General features: G+C 42.8%; 1 protein-coding gene across 2 annotated transcripts in view; it reads left to right on the top strand.

The window, feature by feature from the left end:
* myripb (myosin VIIA and Rab interacting protein b) overlaps window positions 1-23,803 on the top strand; it is a 398,586-nt gene that overhangs the window by 287,285 nt on the left and 87,498 nt on the right. The window contains exons 5-7 of one of the 2 annotated variants that reach the window (XM_043719523.2): window positions 11,197-11,301; window positions 21,621-21,718; window positions 22,663-22,743. In XM_043719523.2, the coding sequence (XP_043575458.2) occupies window positions 11,197-11,301; window positions 21,621-21,718; window positions 22,663-22,743 (284 nt within the window). The remainder of the gene's footprint in view (window positions 1-11,196; window positions 11,302-21,620; window positions 21,719-22,662; window positions 22,744-23,803) is intronic. The other variant, XM_043719526.2, reaches the window with a different exon arrangement.

Below are 23,803 nucleotides of genomic sequence, written 5' to 3'. Positions count from 1 at the left end.
GCCCTGTGAAAGGAAGGATGTTATTAAGCTAGAAAGGGTTAAGAAGGGAGTTAGCAGGATGTTACCATGTATACAAGGTTTGAGTTAGAAAGAAAGCTGGATAGGCTAGGACTTTATTTCACTGGAGCGTTGGAGATTGAGAGGTGATCTTATCGAGCTTTATAAAATCATGACAAGTATAGATAAAGTAAATGGTAGGTGTGATAGGTGAGAGAAGAGAGATTTAAAATTTACATGAGGAGCAATTCTTTTTTTACAGAGAGTGGTTCGTGCGTGGAATAAACTTCCAGAGGAAGTGATGGATGTGGGTACAGTTACAACAATTAAAAACCATTTAGATAAGTACACGAATAAGAAATGTTTGGAGGGAGATAGGCCAGGAACAGGCAGGTGGGACTAGTTTAGTTTGGGATTATGTTTGGCATGGATTGGTTGGACCGAAGGGTCTGTTTCTGTGCTGTATGATTCTGTGACTTTGACTCAATGTGATCATTTCTGTCTGGGCAACAAAACTCAAAGCTAGCTTATTATGGGAAAGTGAAACATACCCATTATTATAAAGCAAAGAACTCCAGAGATTGGAATTCTGAAAGAAACAAAAACAGAAGTTGCTGGAAAAACTCAGCAGGTCAGGCATGAAAGAAAGAAAACGGGGAATTAATGTTTTGAATCCAATGACTCTTCATCAGAATCCTTCTTCAGAATCATATTCCCTGTTCTGAAGAAAGGTCACTGGACCTGGAATACTAACTTTGTTTTCTCTCTTCACAGATGCTGCCAGACCTGTTGAGTTTCTCCAGCACTTTCTGTTCTTTTTGTTTGTTTGCTTGTTTCATTATTGGCTGTGGCAAGGATCACAGATGTAGGAAGGGGGTTGGGTTCACTGCATTCATAAGGTCAGAAAGGTAGACCCAGAAGGTACTTGGCCCAACACCTCCTGCAACCCTCCCTTGATTCCTCCAGTCCAAATAAAATATGTTCTGGCCATTTAACGGACCTCTGGTAGGATGGTGACCAACCAGTAGAGGGCAGAGTGGGCTCCATGACAATTGTGCCTATGGGAAGGATGCCAAGTGGAATGGGGTGCACTGTCACCAAAACGTTGCTCACAGCTCAAACAGTGAAGGACTCCAACTCCAAAATCAGTCAATCCCAAACTTTTTTTGAAGGTTCCAAAAAGATTTTCAACATCCACAATGACAGTGTCACCTTTGTCAACAGCATCTGCCAGTACATGATGTGGGCGACAGGTTTTGTCCATCGTCTAACTGATGTAAGAGACGTTTTCCAGCCCAATATGTGGAACAAAAAGGCTTCAGGTATAAGGAATATAGGCTTTCCTCTCGATCTGTGTGACCCTTGTGGCATAATGGATTATGTCCAAATGAAAACCTAACATCATGTTTTACAGCACGCACAACTGCAGTTTCCCAACAAAAATTGACAATCTAAGTAAACACAACACAAATTATAACTCTAACCAATTTAATGGCTGTAAGCTCAAGTGAATTAATCTAATTGTGAAACATTTTAAAACTTGACAATAACTGAATATTTAAATAGTAAGGATCTTCAGAATAAAGTCTGAGACACATATTGCTGCAAATGTAGAGTGGCATTGCATTCAGTCCAGTGGTAATATCTGAGATTGATGAAGACAAGATTAGCTAGGAGTTATACACATCATTTGCTGACTTAGGCTCACGCAATTTCATTTTAAAACAATGCCGATGAACAATTCTACAAAGATCAATACTTTGCTGGAAGGAACCGGAACTCATTTACTTTGTGATACCTAGTCTTACCGCCTGAGTGAAATTTCAGAACATGAGCTGGTGTGGGATTTTTTGCTTTGTTAAACTCATTATAAGATACAAGTGGTTGCAATTAATACTGACCTTTAAATTATAGCAATGGGCAATGGGGAGGACAGTGGCATAATGATAATGGCAGTATGTTTGTAATCCCATATAGACCCCAGCCCTAATACTCTGGGGGACACGAGTTCAAATCCCAGCATAGATAGTGGCATTTGAATTCAATAAGATCTGGAATTTTAAAAAAATATTCATTGTATTTTTTTTTACAAAGTACTCACTTTTGATCATTGTTGAAATGTCACCAGGTTTACGAATGTCCCTTTAGGAAAAGAAATCTGCTGTTTTTAGCTGGTCTGTTGACTGAGTGGTCGATTCTTAATGCTCTCTGAAACAGTCTAGACAGCTAATCAGTTCAAGGTCATTTTGGGATGGGTAGAAAATGTCTCACCAGTGATGCTGACATCCCGTACTGAATTGTTAAAAAATGATGTTAATCTTATTCTAAGACGCAGGCATTTAGAATTTGTAATTGTTAACAGCAATGCATTTACAGTCATTCAGGCAAACATTTTCCCTAGGAATTTCTAATTAGTATCTGTTGCCAGATGATTTCTACCTCAAAAAAAACAAAATATATCCAAATTCCAAGATATTGCACGAATGCAAGTCCCTGTTGTAGCTATTTAGCAGATTGAAGGGTTTTGTCAAGAGGAATAACGTGTTATTTTTAATGGTGGTATTTAAAGAGCTGTTGATGACAATATTCAGTTTTCAGCACTGTTAATTATCGAGAAAAGGAAAATATGAAAACTATTAAGAATGACCTGACTCTATCCTGTGGTAAACCATTATAGGTTCGACACATAATATAACATATACCTCCATGCTGCTGTTGCACATTGTAAGGTTAGAAGTGACCTCTACAGAGATCTGTATTTCCCAATGCCTAGGGAGTCCACAAACACAGGTCATAGTCTAAGGATGGCCATTTGGATTTAAATGAGAAATGTCTTCACCCATGCAGTGGTGAGCCTATGGAATTCTCTGCCACTGAATGTTTTCAATGGAGTTAGATATAGTTTTTAGGGCTAAAGGGATCAAATGATGGGGAGAAAGTGGGAACACGGACGTCCAGTCAAGATCACATTGAATGGTGGAACAGACTCGATGAGCCGAATGGTCAACTGCTGCTCCTTTTTTCTATGTCTCAATATTGGCTTTCAGGCTCCCATTCCCTGAAAGATAAAATTCTCGTTTTATGTTTAAATCTCTCACCAATATTGAAACTTCCTTCAGGCACTTTAGCTACTTCTGTAATCTGCTTTTGCTTCATCATAGGCAACATGTCCTCAGTCACCTCAGTTAAAAAAACATCCCCTGACCATGTTTTCCGTAGCCTTTCCTTTTTACTTATTGCCCATCCCTAGTTGCCTTGGAGAAGGTGGTGGTGAGCTACCATCTTGATCTGCTGCAGTTCATGTTGTGTAGGTACTCCACATTGCTGTTAGAGAGGGAGTTTCAGGATTTTGACTAGTTACGTTGAAGGTACGGTGATATATTTATGAATCAGAGCGATGTGTAGCTTGGAGGAGTCCTTTCAGGCGGTGGTGTTCCCATTCATCTGCTAGCTTTGATCTTCTAGATTGTGGAGGTTACAGGCTTGCAAAGTGTTCCTCAAAGGAGGTTCAGAGCGTTGCTGTCTTTGTAAGGTGACAATGAAGACCTTTACTTCCTGTTCTTCAAAGTCCAAGCCAGCAGGCCCCATGTAGGCCCTTCTGAAGACAAGGCTTTGCTTCATGTGTACCAGCCTTCAACAATATAACAGTGCGATAAAAGAGAACATCATGGAACTTCTTTTAAACAACAATAGCACGTCTTCTGCCAGCAGTGCTCAGTGTATTAGTTGGAAATAGTGGAAGACAAATCCATCAGTATTGACCAAGCTTCTAGGCAGCATGGTAGAAAGGTAGCTAAAGACAGTATAAAACCAAGGGTACCATTCTAATGAAAAGAAAACATTGGCCACTTGATCAGAGCTGAAAAGCATGAGACTGTTTTCAGGGGGCAAAGAGAGGGGTAGCAGAAAGAGGGGTTGGCGTAGGCTTGGTTGAACCATGAATATTACAGCTAGGTGAGCAGTAATGGATGTGTGAGTGTGGTAAATCATGGCAGTGAATCTTCTGGTAAGAGTCTCTGCAAGCAACAACAATTCAAAAGCATGTCCAGGAGCAGAGGGGCCTGGCTAAACATGTGTCCTAATCATTGAAGATGACAGAGCAGTTTGAGACAGCAATTAAAAATGGAATTTATAAATACAGTCACAATGTACAAAAGCAAGGAAATGATGGTAACACTGTATAAAACACTAGTTCAGCCTCAGCAGGTGAAATGAGTCTAGTGCTGAGCACCACCCTATAAGAAGGTGACAGAGTGGGTGTGCAAAAGATTCTCAGAAATGCTTCCAGAATTGGGGCACCTCAATCATGTGGAGAGATTGGAGAAACTGTTCTTCTTGAAGAGAAAGTTGAGAGATTTTGTCACCATGTTCACCCATGAAGGGTTGGGACAGAGTGAGTAAAGAGAAACTGTTACTATTGACGGATTCGTTAAGAACTGACATGGTTGGCAAAAGATACTGAAATACCTTCATTGAGGCGGGTAGACCATCACCGAGTCACCCTTTATTTACGTGGAGAGTCCTTGACTATATCATTGCCTCTTCAGAGCCGGCTCTCAGAGTGAATAGAACCCTTGACACGTTTGTTTATATCTGCCAGCCAGGGTTCCCTGATAGGACCAGATTAACAGCCCCAATCAGGGAACTCATAATCTGTGATATCCAACTGACTGACCTCATTACGATCACTACAGAACCAATGGTGGCATGAAGAAAACAGTTTTTGCCTGGTGAGTGGTGTGGGTCTGGAATGAGAGAGAGAGCCTTTCTTTTATTTATGCATGAGGGCATTGCTGGCTGGACCAACGTTTATCTTGAGGGTAGAGTGAGTGACAATACCTTTCTGCACCCAGGTTGCAAATTGCTCGTTCCATCACCTATATTTCAGCTGGAGACCTCTCCAACATTCCTGGGGTCTTAAAATCATAAACAAGCAAAATATTTCTGAGATCCCTTAAGCTGGAGTGAATCAGTTCTGTATCTGATCTGCTGACTTGATGGACGATTGGTCGACAGTAATACATGCTCAGTCTGTCACCTCCCTAGTAGTCTTAATCACATCTGACAGTTTGGACTGGCAGAGTGTAGAAAGTTTACGTTCTGCCTCATCTTCCACACTTTCTTTCTAATTCCTTCTTCAAAAGATCAGAAACAATCTGCAGCTGATCTTTCTCATTAATGAGGGGCAAAGTTTTGGAGGATAGACTTCAGCAAACCAACAAAGATTCCTGTTTTCTCACTCAAAAGATAAGGTCATCACTTGAGGTTTGGCACAAAGTGTTTTCCCCAGCTAATAGTTTAGTGATCTTTGAGCTTGAAATGTTTCAATTAAAGAGGAACATTTTCTTCCATTAGGGCAACTGTTTCCCATCAGAGTGTCTCTTTGATGTGTCAGTTGTGTAGAAACTTTGGCTGTCCCCAGACAGAACTTGTGAAAATCATCTGGAAGCTTTCCTTTATAAATGTGTGTTCCTGTTTTACTCAAAGCAATTCTTGTGGACTGTTAACTATTCTGTCTCTTCATGCAGCAGTTGAGTTGGTTTACATTCTGTTACCTTACAGTCACTTTGAACTTCTGCTAGTTAGTGACTGGTTTAGGGTATGAGACACAGGAGTCTTTATTTGCTTTTGTTTAATTACCAAGTTGCTGCATAGTCCCATTCACTTTGCGTAAGAAACTGTTCCATTTCCGTCTCAGAGGCTTGATAGTGCTGTTGACTGCTAATAGCTCAGATTTTAGTTAAACAGTGTCTTTTAGTAAGTAAACTTCTCTAATTCTTGTTTAATTTTAGTAGGATTGGGCTCCACTTGAAGCTGTTGTAAGGTACTCCACATCTTTGCAAGCTCGGTCGTTTGGGCTTCCGCCTCTTTACCCATCACAGTTAGGGACATAAATTTTAAAAAAGGTTGAGGCACCAGCTCAGATTCCTGGCGAACCCTGCTCATCACAGCTCACTAATCAGAACAAGTCATTCTCTGTTCTCTGCCAGCTAGTCAATAAAACCTTTCCTGAATGTAGGGAATTTTGGAAAACTATCACCAATGCATCCACTGCTTTGTTTAAGACCCAAGGATGAAGTCCGTCAGAACTCAAAAACCTGTGCACCCATAATTTCACCATTTTTGCTTAGTGTCTGTAATTTCACCAAGTTCCTCTCTCCATTCCAACTCCTGAGTACAGCTTTTACTATGATGTTTTGTGTATCATGTGTAATGAAAACAGAAGCAAAATATTTGTTCCACAATTTCCTCATTATTTATTATTAATTCCCTATCCTTATGCTTTAGGAGACCAATGCTCACCTTACACAGTCCTTTCATTTTTAAGTAGCTGTATAGTCTCTTACATGTTTACATTTCTATTTTGCTCCCTCTGATGCTCTAAATTCATTATCCTGATTAAATGTCTGCTGATTCTCCACTGTATTCATATCTAGACCAATCATCTGACTGGCCACTCATCAATGATATGCTTTATCCTAATGTTTAGTTCTTTTCTTACCTTCTTTGCTTAGCTATGGATGCTCCTAGCATTTTTCTTTGTTGTCGGAATATAATTATTCCAAGCTTTCTGAAATATCCCTTTCAACATTTTTTCTGTTGATCAATCCCCTGGTCTGGTTATTGTAGTTCATTTCAACTAACTCAGCTTTCATGTCCACAGTGTTGCCCTTACTTAAGTTTAAAGTACTAGTCTTAGACACACCTGCTCCCTTTCAAACTTCAAACCAATTGTAACTGCTAACTAGGACTGCCTGTACTCTGACCTCAATGGTCAATCCTGTCACACTGAAAAATACCAAGACTAGTATAACCTGCTCTCTGGGTGGTTCTAGAACATGTCCTTCAAGAAACCAATTCAAAAGTATTGTACGCATTCCTCAATCAAGTCTGATTTTTCCAAATTATGTGTGGATTAAAATCGCTCATGATTATGTTTTCCTCTCTATCACAAGCACCCAATATTTATTTTTATATACTTTGTCAAAGATTTTGTGTGGTTGCAGGGAAGGTGGGGAGCATGTGAGCTGTAAACCATCTCCATTATGGCCTCCTTTCTCCCCAGTTGTTTCTTGTCTGTACCTAATCTGATAACTCCTGGTGTCCTGAACCAGGATAATCTCTGAACTATCACACCAGGGCCATTATTGATTAACCTGTCCCCACTTTTACCTAACTCCTCTTCTTCCTGAATGTTGGATACCCCTCAATACTCAGGGCCCCATTCTTATCCTCATTCATGATGTGGAGGTGCCGGTGTTGAACTGGGGTGGACGAAGTCAAAAGTCACATGACAGCAGGTTATAATCCAACAGGTTTATTTGAAATCACAAGCTTTCAGAGCGCTGCCCCTACATCAGGTTCACCAACAGCGTTCTGAAAGCTTGTGATTTCAAATAAACCTGGTGGACTATAACTTGATGTCATGTGACTTCTGACTTGGTCCCCATGCAGTCACGTTGCCATTATGGCTATCAGATCATATTTATTCACTACAATGTACACTATTAATCTCCTTTATTTGTGACGAATGTTATGAACGTTCAGATACAGAGCCTCTAGTTTTGTCTTGTTGTTGGCTTTGTAATAACTTTTTTGTTTGAACAGATTTGAAGCATTTTTATTTCGTCTTGACTTTCGCTATGCTCTTAGGTTTGTTCTTTCTGTTCCTTTCTGCCATTCTCTGACCTGCATTTCTCAAATTACTATTTTGCTCTCTTGCCTTGACTCTTCGATTTGCTACATATACCTCAGCTTGATCCCCACCCCTCTCACATTGTTTACTTTAAAGCCCTCTCTACTTTCCTTGCTATATGATCCCAGCATGGGCAAGGGATAAACCATCCGACTGGTAGAGGCCTCATGTGCCCCAGTACTGGTGTCGGTGATCCACCAGCTGAGACACACTTCTCCTACCCAAGTATTTGAGCCACATTCATTATGCTAATTTTATCTCTCTGCCAATTGGCATGCGGCTCAGGTGATAACCCAGTGGTTATTACCCTTGAAGTTCTGCTCTTCAGTTTGGTGTCTAGCTCCTCACACTGTCAAAGTAAAATGCCTTTCCTTGTCCCACCTACGGCATTGGTACCTACCTCCACTAAGACAAGTAGATTCACCTCTGAGCAGAACCCTGGCATCAGGTGGGTATTGCTGGCTCCTGGTTGTAAGTTCTTGGCTGCATAGGATGGTGTCTGTCCCCTTATTATACCTCTACTACCATTCCATTCATTCCATTTCTGCTTGCTCCCTCCACCTGAATGCCTGTTCCATGGTATTGTGGGTTAGTTAGCTTATCCACCGTGCAGCCCTCTCTCTCATCCAAACAAGCTGAAGGAACCTCAGACTTTTTGAGCAATCGTAAAGGCAGAGGCTCCTGTTGCCCATCCGTCTGGGTGTCCTCACCTGCCTCACTCGCATTCACATTGTCCTTTCCCTGAGCACGTCAGACGACGCTATTCTAAGATTGTGTGACCACCTCCTGGTACAAAACCTCCAGCCAACTTGCCCCTTCCTGAGGCGCTGCCGTGTTTATAGTTCAGCCGCAAACTCAAAAAGCTAGCTCTAAGGCAAAATTGTTCGGGCTGTAAACAATTACTGCAGACTTCTGTTCTCTCTGGTTTTTGCTGCTGCTGCTGGGCAGATCTCTGAGGTGTGTGATATCTGGAAGTGGAGGTCAATAGCCGTTAGGTGTGCGCAGACCCTTCAGAACAGCTGCTAGCTCATTTACCCTGGATCACTGCAGCATCCGAGTCCTCCCACGTGCTGCAGCTGTGACACCTCATGTGTTCTGCCATCTGTTATTAAAAATGAATTACTGATATGATTTCTTATATGTTCCCATTATTTATGCACTTCCTTATCCCAGCTTCCAGTTCTTATTCTATTTTAAACCTTACAAATAGAATGGACCTAAATAATGTAGCAGTTACTCTCCAAACTTTTTTTTAATTTCAAAAATATACTTTATTCATAAAATATTTTGATGATCTATACAATTGGTCTTGCCATACATCTGTAAACATGGTATACAGAGACAGAGTAATCATTCATATATACAGTTCTGTATGATTACATATTTAGCTGAGGCGTCAGCGGAGCCCAAATGACTGTATGGGCCCCCTGTTCTTCTTAGGCAGGCAGATGTTACACGGTGGTCTTACCCCTCTGCGCCTTGGCGGCAGCTGCCCCAAGCTTCAGCGCATCCCTCAACACGTAGTCCTGGACCTTGGAATGTGCCAGTCTGCAGCACTCAGTCGGGGTCAACTCCTTCAGCTGGAAGATCAACAGTTACTCTCCAACTTTTTTTTAATTTCAAAAATATACTTTATTCATAAAATAATTTGATGGTCTGTACAGTTGGTCATGCTATACATATGTAAACATGTACATACAGAGATCAGAATTTATCATTTTTTATATATGTCTGTACATTTTTCAATCATTAGCTGAGGAGTCAGCAGAGCCCAAATGACTGCGTGGGCCCCCTGTTCTTCGTTAGGCAGGCAGACTTTACACAGTGATCTTTCCCCACTGCGCCTTGGCGGCAGCTGCCCCAAGTTTCAGTGTGTCCCTCAACACGTAGTCCTGGACCTTGGAATGTGCCAGTCTGCAGCACTCAGTTGGGGTCAACTCCTTCAGCTGGAAGATCAACAGGTTTCGGACCACCCAGAGAGCGTCCTTCACCGAGTTGATGATCCTCCAGGCACAGTTGATGTTCGTCACGGTGTGCGTCCCGGGGAACAGGCCATAGAGCACAGAGTCCCGCGTCACGGCGCTGCTCGGGACGAACCTCGACAAACACCACTGCATTCCTCTCCAGACTTCCTCTGCATAGGCACATTCCAGAAGGAGGTGTGTGACAGTCTCGTCCCCCCCGCAGCCGCTTCGAGGGCAGCGTGCGGTGCGGCAGAGAGTCCTGTCGTGCATAAAGGATCTCACAGGCAGAGCCCTTCTCACCACCAGCCAAGCCATGTCTTGGTGCATGTTGGAAAGTTCTGGCGATGAGGCATTCTGCCAAATGGCTTTGACAGTCTGCTCAGGGAACCGCTCGATAGGATCTGCCCTCTCCTTTTCCCGAAGGGTCTCAAGGACACTACGTGCTGACCACTTCCTGATGGACTTGTGGTCAAAGGTGTTTTTCTTCATAAACTTCTCCACGAAGGACAGGTGATACAGAATGGTCCTACTACTCGGAGCGTTCCACGGCAGCGAGGCCAGGCCCATCCTTCGCAACATCGGGGGCAGGTAGAACCTCAGTACGTAGTGACACTTGGTGTTTGCGTACCGAGGATCCACGCACAGCTTGATGCAGCCACACACAAAGGTGGCCATCAGGGTGAGGGTGGTATTGGGTGTATTTTTTCCCCCTTTGCCCAGATCTTTGTATAGCGAGTTCCTTCGGACCCGGTCCATCTTTGACCTCCGTATATACTGGAAGATGGCCCGGGTGACTGCAGCGGCACAGGTTCTGGGAATAGGCCAGACCTGTGCCACATATAACAGCAATGACAGTGCCTCACACCTGATGACCAGGTTTTTTTCCCGCGATGGAGAGCACCGTAGCACCCATCTGCCCAGTTTCTGCCTCACTTTGCTGATACGCTCCTCCCAAGACTTGGCGCATACCCCAGCCCCCCCCGAAACAAATACCCAGCACCTTCAGGTGGTCGGTCCTGACAGTGAAGGGGATCGAGGATTGGTTGGCCCAGTTCTCTAGCCTCCTGCCCTGTAGAAGAGCATGCACCAATTCCAAATCCACCACTTTGCCCCCAGGTCCTCCTTTTGCTCACTCTTTGAAGTGATGCTGACTGCCTGCAGGTCCTCCATTCGCTCACTCTCCCGCATAGTAAGAGAGGGCATGACAGGAGAGGACATATTTGCTTACACATACAGGCTCCATTTCCTTGCCATCTGGCATGCCTGTGGCATAGCTCCTTTCAGACATGTTCAGTAGCTATCCTTAGAGTAAGGGTACAATTCCCTTTACAGTGGAGGCTCGCCCTCGTTGTCTTCAGCTCTATGCAAGCTCTCCACTCTCTTATGTTAACGTCTCCATACAGCCTTTTATAAATTTAACTCTGTAATATGAGGCACCATCCTGAGATTGTAGCTTGTTTAAGATGCTTTTACCCTGTGAGAGCAATGAACTGATATTGTTATTGATTCCCTTTCTCTGACAAATCTTCTTAACTCAAGATCTGAACGTTGTGTTCTGTGCAGAAGGCAATATTCTTGCAGACAGCCAAGAGAACGAAGAGAGTCTCTGTGGAAATGACTCCACATCCAACACACAGATTGAAGGTGAGGTTGAAATTGCATGGAAAGTGACTGTAGTGTTGTAATGTGGAGGTGCTGGTGTCAGACTGGGCTGGACAAGGTCTGAAGTCACACGACACCAGGTTGTAGTCCAACAGGTTTAATTGAAATCAGAAACTTTCAGAGCGCTGTCCTTTCATCAGGTGAAGTGAGAGGGAAGCACACACACAGAGAATTTATAGGCAGGGAGATCAAAAGATTATAAAGTTAAAAATCACACAACACCAGGTTAGAGTCCAACAGGTTTAATTGGAAGCACACTACTTTCGGAGCACCGCTCCGAAAGCTAGTGTGCTTCCAATTAAACCTGTTGGACTCTAACCTGGTGTTGTGTGATTTTTAACTTTGTACACCCCAGTCCAACGCCGGCATCTCTAAATCAAAAGATTATACAAATGGTGTGGGTGGAATGTTGAATAATAAGTCTCTGTAGGTAACCAAGAGTGTGAGACGGACTGAGTAAAGTGTCAACACCTGAATAACAAACGAAGGGATGATCTATAATCCAATTAAATGAAGCAGAGACATAATGACAAAAAATTAAAATAAACCAGATGGGCCAATGGGCTAAGAAGTGGCAGATGGAGTTTAATTCAGATAAATGTGAGGTGCTGCATTTTGGGAAAGCAAATCTTAGCATGACTTATACACTTAATGGTAAGGTCCTAGGGAGTGTTGCTGAACAAAGGAACCTTGGAGTGCAGGTTCATAGCTCCTTGAAAGTGGAGTCGCAGGAAGATAGGATGGTGAGGAAGGCATTTGGTATGCTTTCCTTTATTGGTCAGAGTATTGCATACAGGAGTTGGGAGGTCATGTTGCGGCTGTACAAGACATTGGTTAGGCCACTGTTGGCATATTGTGTGCAATTCTGGTCTCCTTCCTATCGGAAAGATGTTGTGAAACTTGAAAGGGTTCAGAAAAGATTTACAAGGATGTTGCCAGGGTTGGAGGATCTGAGCTACAGGGAGAGGCTGAACAGGCTGGGGCTGTTTTCCCTGGAGCGTCAGAGGCTGAGGGGTGACCTTATAGAGGTTTACAAAATTATGATGGGCATGGATAGGATAAATAGGCAAAGTCTTTTCCCTGGGGTCGGGGAGTCCAGGAGTAGAGGTTTAGGGTGAGAGGGGAAAGATATAAAAGAGACCTAAGGGGCAACTTTTTCACGCAGAGGGTAGTACGTGTATGGAATGAGCTGCCAGAGGAAGTGGTGGAGGCTGGTACAATTGCAACATTTAAGAGGCATTTGGATGGGTATATGAATAGGAAGGGTTTGGAGGGATATGGGCCGGGTGCTGGCAGGTGGGACTAGATTGGGTTGGAATATCTGGTCAGCATGGACGGGTTGGACCAAAGGATCTGTTTCCATGCTGTACATCTCTATGACTCTGGAGATGAACCAAATGACTGGAATAACATGATTGGTATAAGGGTCTCATGCCAAGGGACTAACCAAAGTAGTAAGTAATCCAAAACTGTACAAACTAATTTAGATAGAGAGATTGCAACAATTTATCAAGGTGATGCTATCAAAATAGGACAATAAGGAAGATTTTATAGATACAGGACAGTGTGATGGGCTCACATGTAGCGTGACATGTCATGTTGGACATAACCTTTAGGCATGTACTTTACCCAGTTGGAAGGATTACAGTGACACTTGTAACATCACCCGAAAGGGTAGGATTTCAAAGTGCTAATAACCCAGAAACCCGGGAAAATTTCTCAGAATCATGAGTTCAAGTCTCACCACTGCATTGAGGAATTCAAATTTGATTAATGAAACAAGCATGGAATTAAAAAGCTGGTCTTGAGCATGAAGCTGTCAGATTAGTGTAAAAACCTAATGTTGTACTCTCCTTTCGTGAAGGGGTTACAGCTTGGCCTAAATACTGATCGACATAAGAAGTAGGCCATTCAGCCCCTTGAGCTTGCTCTACCTCGCACTAAGATCACAGCTGTGTTTCTACATTCATATTTCCATGTACTCTGGATAACCTTAGATTCCCTTGCCAAACAAAAATCTGACTAACTCCTCCATAAAAATATTCATTAACCATGCTTCCATTGGGAATTGCGATAGAGATATGAGTTTACAGCATGGAAGGAAACTATTTATCCCATCATATCCATCCTGGTTAACAAAGATCTGACCACGCAATCCTACTTGCCAGCTCTTAGCTCAAGCCCTGGAGGCTATAGCAATGTAAGTGACTATCTAAACACTGCTTAATCATTCGGAGAATGTCTGACTCAAATACCCTTTTAGGCAGTGCGTTCCAGGCTCTCGCCACCCTCTAAACAAGAAATAAAACTCCTCAGCCTTCCTTTTATCCTCTTACCTTGTACTTTAAATCTGTGCCACCTGGTTATTGACCCTCTAATAATGGGAAAAAAACGCCTTCATATTCACCCCTTCTGGATCTCTCATAGTCTTGTATCGGGTCACCAATGCAGAGTATTCTTTGAAGACTGTGGCATCTTCCAGATCCACACATAGATGTGGTCTCCTACTTTTTTCCCCATTATTCTCTTGAAAAACTCTTTGGACTTTCCTTTATTCTACTGGCCAGTGCTTTCTCATGTACTCCCATAGGTTTCCAACGTTTGTTTACAAAATGTCCCTGCACCTTTTATTCTCCTTGAGGGACTCTTACCATCTGTCATAGCTTTCCTTTTCCTGTGCTCCTACCCTTTGCCTTTACAGGAATATATTTGACCTGGACACTCCCTAATTTCTCCCTGAATGCCTCGCTTTGCTGTAACACCATTTTACCTGCAAATAGCTGCTCCCAGTCCACTTGAACCATATCATATCATATCTTGGTAAAATTAGCCTCTTCCTGTTTAGAACTTTTACACTCAGTCCATCCTGAGTCACATAACCCTTTTGCAGAAAACGAATCTCCTCATGTTTACCCTAAAGGGTTACCCTTAATTGTAAACAGAATCCTCTTGTTCAGGAATCATTCACAAGGGGAAACATCCTTTCCACATAGAACCTGTCAAGACCATTCAGAATCTTATCTACTTCAATCAAGTCACCCCTCCCTCTTCTGACCTCCAATGAAAAGAAGCCCAGTCTGCCTGACCTTTCTTCATAAAACAACCCACTTGTTCCCCATATCTAGTAAACTGCCTCTGATCCTTCATTAATTATGGAGAATAAAACTGAATGCAGTATTAGTGATGTGGTCTCAGTAGTGTTCTGTGTAACTGAAGCATAAACATCCTTAATTTGATGTTCAGTCCTTCTTCCAACAAATATAGCATTCCGCTTGTACCTACATATGAACTTTGTGATTCATGCACTGGTTCAACTATCTCCCCCTGTACCTTGGAATTCTGTAGTCATTCTCCATTAAGTAATACACATCTTTTTATTCTTCCTGCCATAATGAACAATTCCACATGTTCTCGCACTATATTCCATCTGCCATATTTTTGTTTACTCATTCAACCTATCCACATCCTTCTGTAAACTCATTATGTCTTCATCATGACATATTTGCCTACCTTTCATTATGAACAGGGTAAATAGACAAGGGTTTTTTTTTTCCCCTGGGGTGGGGGACTCCAGAACTAGAGGGCATAGGTTTAAAGTGAGAGGGGGAAGATACAAAAGGACCTAAGGGGCAACTTTTTCACACAGAGGGTGGCGTGTGTATGGAATAAGCTGCCAGAGGAAGTGGTGGAGGCTGGTACAATTACAGCATATATAAGGTATCTGGATGGGTTTATGAATAGGAAGGGTTCAGAGGGATATGGGCCAAGTGCTGGCAAATGGGACTAGATTAATTTAGATATCTGGTCGGCATGAATGAGATGGACCGAAGGGTCAGTTTCCATGTTGTACATCTCCATGACTCTATGTTAGCAGCCTGAGCTCCCCTCATGTAAGTAATTGATATATATTGTAAAACATTGAGGCCCCAGCACAGGACTCCACTCATCACATGCTGCCAATTGGAAAAAGGATCGTTTAAGCATACCCTGTTTTCTGCCAGCCAACCTGTCTTCTTGATATGTTAGTTTATTAACTCCTAAATAATGTGCATCTACTTTGCACAGTAACCTTTATTTTGGCATCTTGTCCAATGCCTTCTGGAAAGTACATCAGTGGGTCTGACTATCTGCAGCTCATGGTTCTCCAGGATAGACATCAAACTTGCTGCCCTATTGTTTCCTGTTTTCTGCCTTTCTCCCCTTCTATTTGCTATTTTTCAGTCTGATGGAATCTTTCCAATTGAAGCAAACTTTGCAAAATTAATAGTAACACATTTTCTGCCTCATTAGCCAACTCTTTTAAAACACTACAACAAAGTCCATCAGGACTCAGGGACATGTCAACCCATAGCTTCATCAGGTTGCTCAGTTTCACTTCCTTCGTAATTGTAATTTCACCAAGTTCCTCTCATGCTCTCACTACTTGATATATAGTTGTTACTGCAAAGTTTTCTGCCCTGTACAGTGAAGACCGAGCAAAGTATTTGTTTATTTTGCCCAACATTTCCTTATTAACTCCCCATTCTCACTCTCTAGAGGACTTACAGCTCACTTTACATTTCTAGCTAGCTTCCTTTTTTATTTCTTTCTCTTCATGAACCTTTTAGTCATTCTCTGCTGTTCTTTATATTCCGACCAATCCACTGACTTACACCTTGACACGATGATACTCTTTTTCCTTAAATTGATGCTTTCCTTGCTACTTCACTGAACCACATGGTGGGATCTCCCATTGGAAATTCTCTTTACAGTAACAATTTATTTATTTTTGCGTATTCTGAAATATTCCCTTAAATGTCTGTTATTCTTTCTGTATTATTCTGCCTCTTATCCTACTGTACTAGTTCAACTCACTCAGATTTTATGTCCACCTAATCACCTTTATTTATGTTTAAAATACTAGTCCTAGACCCAAACTTCTCCATTTCAAAGTGAACATAAACTTGAATCATATTGTGGCCACTATATTTGGTATCATTTAGACTTGTCTTTTGTCTGAGGTCATTAGGTAATACTGACAATTCTAAGACTAATATAGTCTGCTAGGAGAAAGTGAGGACTGCAGATGCTGGAGATCAGAGCTGAAAATGTGTTGCTGGAAAAGCGCAGCATGTCAGGCAGCATCCAAGGAACAGGAAAATCGACGTTTCGGGCATGAGCCCTGAAGAAGCCCATTCCTGAAGAAGGGCTCATGCCCGAAACATCGATTCTCCTGCTCCTTGGATGCTGCCTGACCTGCTGCGCTTTTCCAGCAACACATTTTCAGCTCTAATATAGCCTGCTCTCTGTCATGTGTTGCTCTATTAGAAAAAACTATTAATTGCCAGTCTGAATCTTCCAGTCTATACACAAACAAAGTCACACATGATCATTCCTGTCCCTTTGTTACAATCACCCCATATTGTTTCTTGTATACTTCATCCTACATTGTGGCTTTTGGTCTGTAGACCACTCCCATACGTATCTTCCTTCCCTTGCTATTTCTCATATCCATCTAAATTGATTCTACTTCCCAATCTCCTGATTGAAGTCATCACTAGCTATTGAACCAATGATTATAGACCCTTAACAAAGTGGTTGACTCTTAACTGCCCTCTGAAATGGTCCAGCAAGCCACTCAATTGGAGTCAAGAAGGCATCAGAAAAGGGCACCTGGGGTTGGGAGGTAAATCCTTAATTCTGTGAATGGACAAAAAAATAATAGTGTGAGGTCAATTTTGTAGTCCATTAACAGTGAACACTCTGATATGTCTTTTTCCTGACTGTTGGAACAAAACAACTGCACAAGCAATTCTCACCCATAAAAACGGTGTAGATGCTAGACAGTGGTTTTACTGTGATACACTCAGCTTTGGTTACTGTTCACATTTCCAATGGGGGTCAGTTAGTTGGACAGTTGGTCTATGATGCAGCATGGCACTATCAGCATGGGTTCAATTTCATGCAGGTCCCACCTTCTCAATCAGGCATGCTAACCCTCAGATTAAGCCTGATTGTGTCTTTCTAATGAGAGAGTGGGGCTATGGAGACTTTATTACATTTCCAGCTTCTGAATCTGGAGACCTGAGGATTCTTGGAGCTGGGAACCTTACTATTGAGGCACAGCAGCCAATGGAGGAGTCAAGTGATGGGCATGGGAAAGACATGGGCGTGGGTCACTTGGTAGGGACTGTGAAAACATCGGGCTGAAATTTCTTCATTGCTCATCAGATCTGAGCTAATTCGATGTGGTCATCGCTGACTTGTCCTGTGATGGTTTCCAAACTCCCCTGCTTTTTGAAGGAGCCAGTGCAGACTTACAGAGCTGAATAGCCTTCTCCTGCAATGTACTTTTCTGGGATTTCATGACTTCATAAGTTCCCCTGTTCCCCAATGGATTGCCCACTTCTCCTACATTACTAACTTGGTATCGAGAAACTTGCATCATTTTTCAAGTTAAACATTCCGCTAACAATTTCAAATTTTCCAATGCATTCAATGCTGATGCTCCCATATTTTTGATTTAATTTATTATTGTCGCAAGTACCTAGGTACAGTAGAAAGTTTTATTTTGCTTGCAGCACAGGCAGATCATACTATACAAAGATCAAAGGGTGATTGAACAGAGCGAGGGATACAAAGTTACAGTCGCAAAGAAGGTGCACAAAAAACAAGATCAACACTAGATTGAGAGGTCCATTCGGAAGTTGAATAATAGAAGCTGTACTTGAGCCTGTTGGTATGTGTGTTTAAGCTTTTGGAGAGGAAGATCTTGTAAGATCACACATACATTCCAAATAGATTGGAAAATAAAGGTTGTCATGCAATTGGCAATTCTGGTTTAAGCTCTAGTTCTTTACGTCCTGGTATGTCCTGTCAAAAACCTTGTGCCAAAGCGAAGGATCTAGGTAGCTGAAGGCATGACTCATGACAATGCAACAAAGAAAGCACCAACTGTCCAAGAGGCTCAGGTCTGAGAGTTGGAGGGTTGTGCCGCCAAGGCAGCTAGAGAGAGCTGGAAATGTGTTGCTGGAAAAGCGCAGCAGGTCAGGCAGCATCCAGGGAACAGGAGAATCGACATTTCGGGCATAAGCCCTTGGTCATGAAGGGATTTAAATCGGAGGATGAGAATTTTAAAATTTGAGAAATTTGTGGACCAGGAACCAGAGTAGGAGAAAGTGAGGCCTGCACATGCTGGAGATTACAGTTAAACAGTGTGGTGCTGGAAAGGCACAGCCGTCAAGCAGCATCCGAGGAACAGGAGATGTCAATGTTTCAAGCATATGCTGTTCATCAGCAAGGATAGAGATCATCAGTGAGGGGGGGGCTCCTCTAGATCAGGGTACAGGTATCACATCTCTGAATGAATTAGGAGCAAATTACTGCAGATGCTGGAATCTGTAGCTAAAAAGTTTGGTTTAACGATACATTTTTTCTGTCTGCTTGCAATACTTTTGCAAAGTCAGGTCCTTATGGTGAGAAATTATAGTTTTGAAAAGTGATTAAAATACTGAGCTGTCCATAAAGCTAGGGAGAGGTGTTTTTTTAAAAAAATTACCAGAACTGTGCACATTTGAGGTCTCCATTTGTCAAAGGAGTGTGGAGGCACTGGAGTAAATCTAGAAAAGTATGATGCCAGCTGTGAGAGGATATGCATGACAGGGAAATAACATCTACATATCTCAGCTTATCATGTCTCAACATAGAGACCATTTGCTCATTGAGATGCAACACTACAGCTACACAGCCTCAAATCCAGCTCTCTGAAAATGAGTGTTATCCAAACAATTTGGCATTCTTTAAAATTCACTTTCATTGATTTCTTATTTTAAGCAGGTTGCGCTTATGGACTTGTGGGGCCGGGCAGGGAGAATCTAGGACCAGAGGGTATCATCTCAAAATCATGGGTCACACGTTTGAGGCCGAGATGAGTAGGAATGTTTTCTCCCAGAGGATGGTGAATCTGTGAAATTCTTTACCATAAAGGGCTTTTGAAGGCGGATCATTAAGTTAGGCCACTTTTGGAATATTGTGTGCAATTCTGGTCTCCCTCCTGTCGGAAGGATGTTGTGAAACTTGGAAGATTTACAGGGATGTTGACAGGGCTACCAGGTTTGAGCTGTAGGGAGAGGCTGAATAGGTGGGGGGCTGTTTTCCCTGGAGCATCAGAGGCTGAGGGGTGAACTTATAAAGGTTTATAAAATCATGAGGGACATGGATAGGTTAATGGGCATAGTCTTTTCCCTGGGGTAGGGGTTTCCAGAACTAGAGGGCATAGATTTAAAGTGAGAGGGGAAAGATTTAAAAGAGACCTGAGGGGCAACTTTTTTACGCAGAGGGTGGTGCGTGTATGGAATGAGCTGCCGGAGGAAGTGGTGGAGGCTGGTACAATTACAACATTTAAAAGGCATCTGGATATGAATAGGAAGGGTTTAGAGGGATATGGGCCATGGGCTGGCAAATGGGACTAGATTAATTTAGGATATCTGGTTGGCATGGACGAGTTGGACCCAAAGGTCTGTTTCCCTGCTGTACATCTCTATGACTTTATGACTGTAAGTATATTCAAGGCTGTAACAGATACAGATTTTTAATCAGTCAGAGTTATGTAGAAAAGGCAGGAAAAGTAGACTTGAGGATGATCAGATCAGCTGTGATCTCATTGCATACTGGCCTGATGGGTTGAAGGGAGAGGGGTGGTATCTCTCAAAGCCAGAGAATGGATACGTTAGTGTGTTTCAGCTCAATTAGAATCGCTGGTCAAAGGAACCAGTTTTTATATCTGTTTTTATACCTCGAGGATAGGATTCAGAAAATGTTATCGGGAGAGGTGTGTTTTGTTTTGGTGGTGGGGGTGGTGTGAATAGTGTTAAGTCATTATTCTTTTGCTGAGCTCATTGTATTGCTTTTCCTGATCTCTGTAATAGACCTATAACACTGTCTCTTCATGGTATGTGAGCAAACAAATGTGCTGGATAAAAACTGAAAGTACAAGCACCACTGTATTGGGAAACAAATTGAATTGGATACAAGGATAAAGAAGATCTAAAGAGACGTAAACAGCTTCGCTGTTTTGTTTATCAGTGTAGAGAATAGCTTGCTGGCATTTGAAGTACATAATCTGATGTATCTGAACAAGATCCATGTCAGACTTGAAATTTTAACTCTGTTTTTCCCTCTGGAGACATTGTGGCACCTGCTGAGCTTCTCCTGCACTTTCTGATTTTATTTACCATTTCCAGCATCTGCAGTGTTTTATCTTTATTGTAAACTGTCCATTGTTGCTCAATATTAATTACTCTCAGTAGATTATTGTGTTGGATCTTCAGCTTTAGTGCACATGGGCTGAGCATATCCATGGTGCTGAATGATTCCTGCCCTGACTGTTTTAAGAGACTAAGCTGCCAATTCCAGTTCTGACCTCTGACTGACATATGGGCTGGTGAGCCGGAGCAGCAAACCCAATTTTGTGTCCTGTCCACGTGTTTCTGACCAATCATTTTAAGGAATAAGGGATTGGGAATGCTGCAACATCAGGCCAAGTGACTGTTTGCAATCCTGTTTGTGAGAAACTGTGCAACAGGAGCGGAACCAAGGATGAGAAAATGTGCACCTTAGCAGCTGTTGAACAAGGTCCCGAGGGTTCAAGACGCACTCGTCAAACCTGAAGGGAAGAATTAGGTGAAAAGATGTTTCCACACAGGATGAGGTGAGACCTGAGTCTGCATTCTCTGGGTGATTAGAAGAACAAGAGGTGATCACATTGAAACATCGAAGATTCTGAAGAGACTTGACAAGACCCTGAGAGATTGTCTCCACTGATCGGGGGGGATCTAAAACATAAGGACATTGCTTCAGGATGACAGGGCTTAGATGAGGAGAAGTTACTTTGCACAAAAAATGGTGAATCTTTGGGGTGACCTACCTCAGAAGGTGTGGATGCTCCCTCGTTGTATATATTTAAGGCTGGGGTGGATGGGTCTCAGGGAATCAGTGGATGTGGGGAATGGACAGGAAAGTGGAGTTGAAGCCTGAGATCAGTCATAATCATACTCAGTGGGCTTAATGGCCTCCTCCTGTCCCTATTTCTGGTGTTTTAAAGGGTATAAGAAGTTAAATAATCAATTGAGAATATAAACAGCAAAAAAGCCATTCAGTTGTGTACTTTTGAACTATCTCGACTTCACTTTAATTCTGAAATGGGCATGCAAGGGCCATCGGTCCAGCACATTCCCTCAGTGTTACAGACAAAAATGAAACCTGATGTTTTCTGGTGCTGCTCATGAAGAGTGTGAAGCTTAATGTCTCATCCTGTGTTAAAGGTCACACCATCACTGAAACCCTAGCTACAGCCTTGCGGGTGGCTGAGGAAGCAGTCGAAGAGGCAATCACCAAAGCAGAGTCCTTCAGTGACAGTCTGGTGAGTTCCTGCATCAGTGATGCCTGAATGCAATAAATACAGCACAGGAAGAGGCCATTCAGGCCCACCAAGTCTTCACCGATTCCTAACTCTTATTTAGACCTGCTACTTAATGTCCATATGTGTATCAATCCCTCTGTTAACCTCCCATTCATATGCCTATCAAGATACATTTTAAATTTTGTTAACGTGCTTGCTACCAACACCTCACTGGCAGTGCATTCCAGACACTTACCACCCTCTATGTGATAAACTTACCCTGCACATCTCCCCTAAACCATCCCCCTCTCACCTTGAGCCTGTGCCCTCTTGTAGTTGACCTTTCCACCATGGGGAGAAAGCCTCTGACTCTTCACCCCATCTCTGCCTCTCATAATTTTGTTGACTTCTATCAGGTCTTCCCTCAGCCTCCGTCTTTCCAGTGAAAACAATCTGAGATTATTCGACCTTTACTCATAACTAAAACCCTCCAGACCTGGCAGCATCCTGGTAAACCTTCTCTGCACCCTCTCCAAAGCATCCACGTCCTTCTGCTAGTGTGGCAAATAGAACTGAATGCAATGTTCCAGGTGTAGTCCAACTAAAGTTTTGTACAGCTGGCTAACTTGTATATTCGATGCTCTGGCCACTGAAGGCAAGTGTGCTGTATGCCTTCTTGTCACCACTTTCAAGGATCTGTGGACGTGTACTCCCAGATCCCTCCTACATCAATGCTCCGAAGGGGCCTGCCATTTATTGTATAATTCGCACCTGAATTTGATCTTCCAAAATGCATCACCTCACATTTATCTGGGTTAAACTCCATCTGGCATTTCTGTGTCCAAATCTACAATCTATCTATAGCCCACTGTGTCCTTTGTGCAAATTACAGAGCATCTTGTCTCCTGCGTGATCACTGCTGGTTTAATGTTCTGCAGGTAATGTAGCACTCTGTCCGTTTGCAGGAGAAACAGAACGAGAGCCATTATTTGCAAGAGCACAAGGAGGAACTGATCGAAGAACTTGCTACAACTATAATGCAAAAGGTCAGTGTTTCCCTCACTGAAGTATTGCAAGAGACAATGAATTATTATTCTAAAGGAAAGAAGGTTTACAGTATTTGTTAGTGTGGGATAGTGTTGTCTACCCTGAAGAATCTCAATACCAAAAAACACTGTAAATGGACTTTGAAAGTTTCAGGTTGAAAAGTCTAATCTGACCTAGTGTCATGATATAGACCACAAAAACACAAGTGTTAATCACACTGGTGAATAAAAGAGGCCAATTGATGAAAACAGGCTCTATCAGAAATGTGGTCAGGATTTCTGGATCCGAGGTTCCAGAACCATTTCGGATAAACTGTGGAATCAGTGCGATTTGGCAAAAATCTAAAATTTTGTGGTGCCCCTGCCTCTGAACCAGGAGGTACAGGGTACAAGTGCCAATCCAGGATTTGTTGGTCACATACAGCCAATTGGGTAAATGACTCCAAGCCCTCCGTTTCTTCCTCTCCCGATGTGCCCACCAATACCCTTCCACTGATACTCTCATTCGTTTGGCTGAACTGGTCCTCACCCTCAACAATCTCTCTTTCAAATCCTCTCACTTCCTCCAGATGAAAGGGGTAGCCCTGGGCACCCGTATGGGCCCCAGCTATGCCTGCCTCTTTGTTGGCTACGTAGAACAGTCCATCTTCCGCAATTAAACTGGCACCATTGCCCACCTTTTCCTCTGCTACATTGATGACTGCATTGGCGCCACCTCGTGCTCCCGCGAGGCGGTTGAACAGTTCATCAACTTCACCAACACATTCCACCCTGACCTTAAATTCACCTGGACCATCTCTGACACCTCTCTCCCCTTCCTGAACCTCTCCATCTCTATCAACAGTGACTGACTCAACACTGACATTTTCTACAAACCCAGCAACTCCCACAGCCACCTAGATTACACCTCCTCCCAACTTGGCTCCTGCAAAAATGCTATCCCTTATTCCCAATTCCTCCACAGTATCTGTTCCCAGGAGGATCAGTTCCACCATAGAACACACCAGATGGCCTCCTCCTTTAAAGACCGCAATTTCCACTCCCACGTGGTTGATGATGT

Source organism: Chiloscyllium plagiosum, unplaced genomic scaffold (genome assembly GCF_037043375.1).
Source record: "Chiloscyllium plagiosum isolate Xiang-an unplaced genomic scaffold, Cpla_swu_hap1 HiC_scaffold_34, whole genome shotgun sequence".
NCBI classification, from domain to species: domain Eukaryota; kingdom Metazoa; phylum Chordata; class Chondrichthyes; order Orectolobiformes; family Hemiscylliidae; genus Chiloscyllium; species Chiloscyllium plagiosum.
The sequence above is the reverse complement of the archived record's forward strand: the minus strand, read 5'-3'. Positions and strand labels throughout refer to the sequence as shown.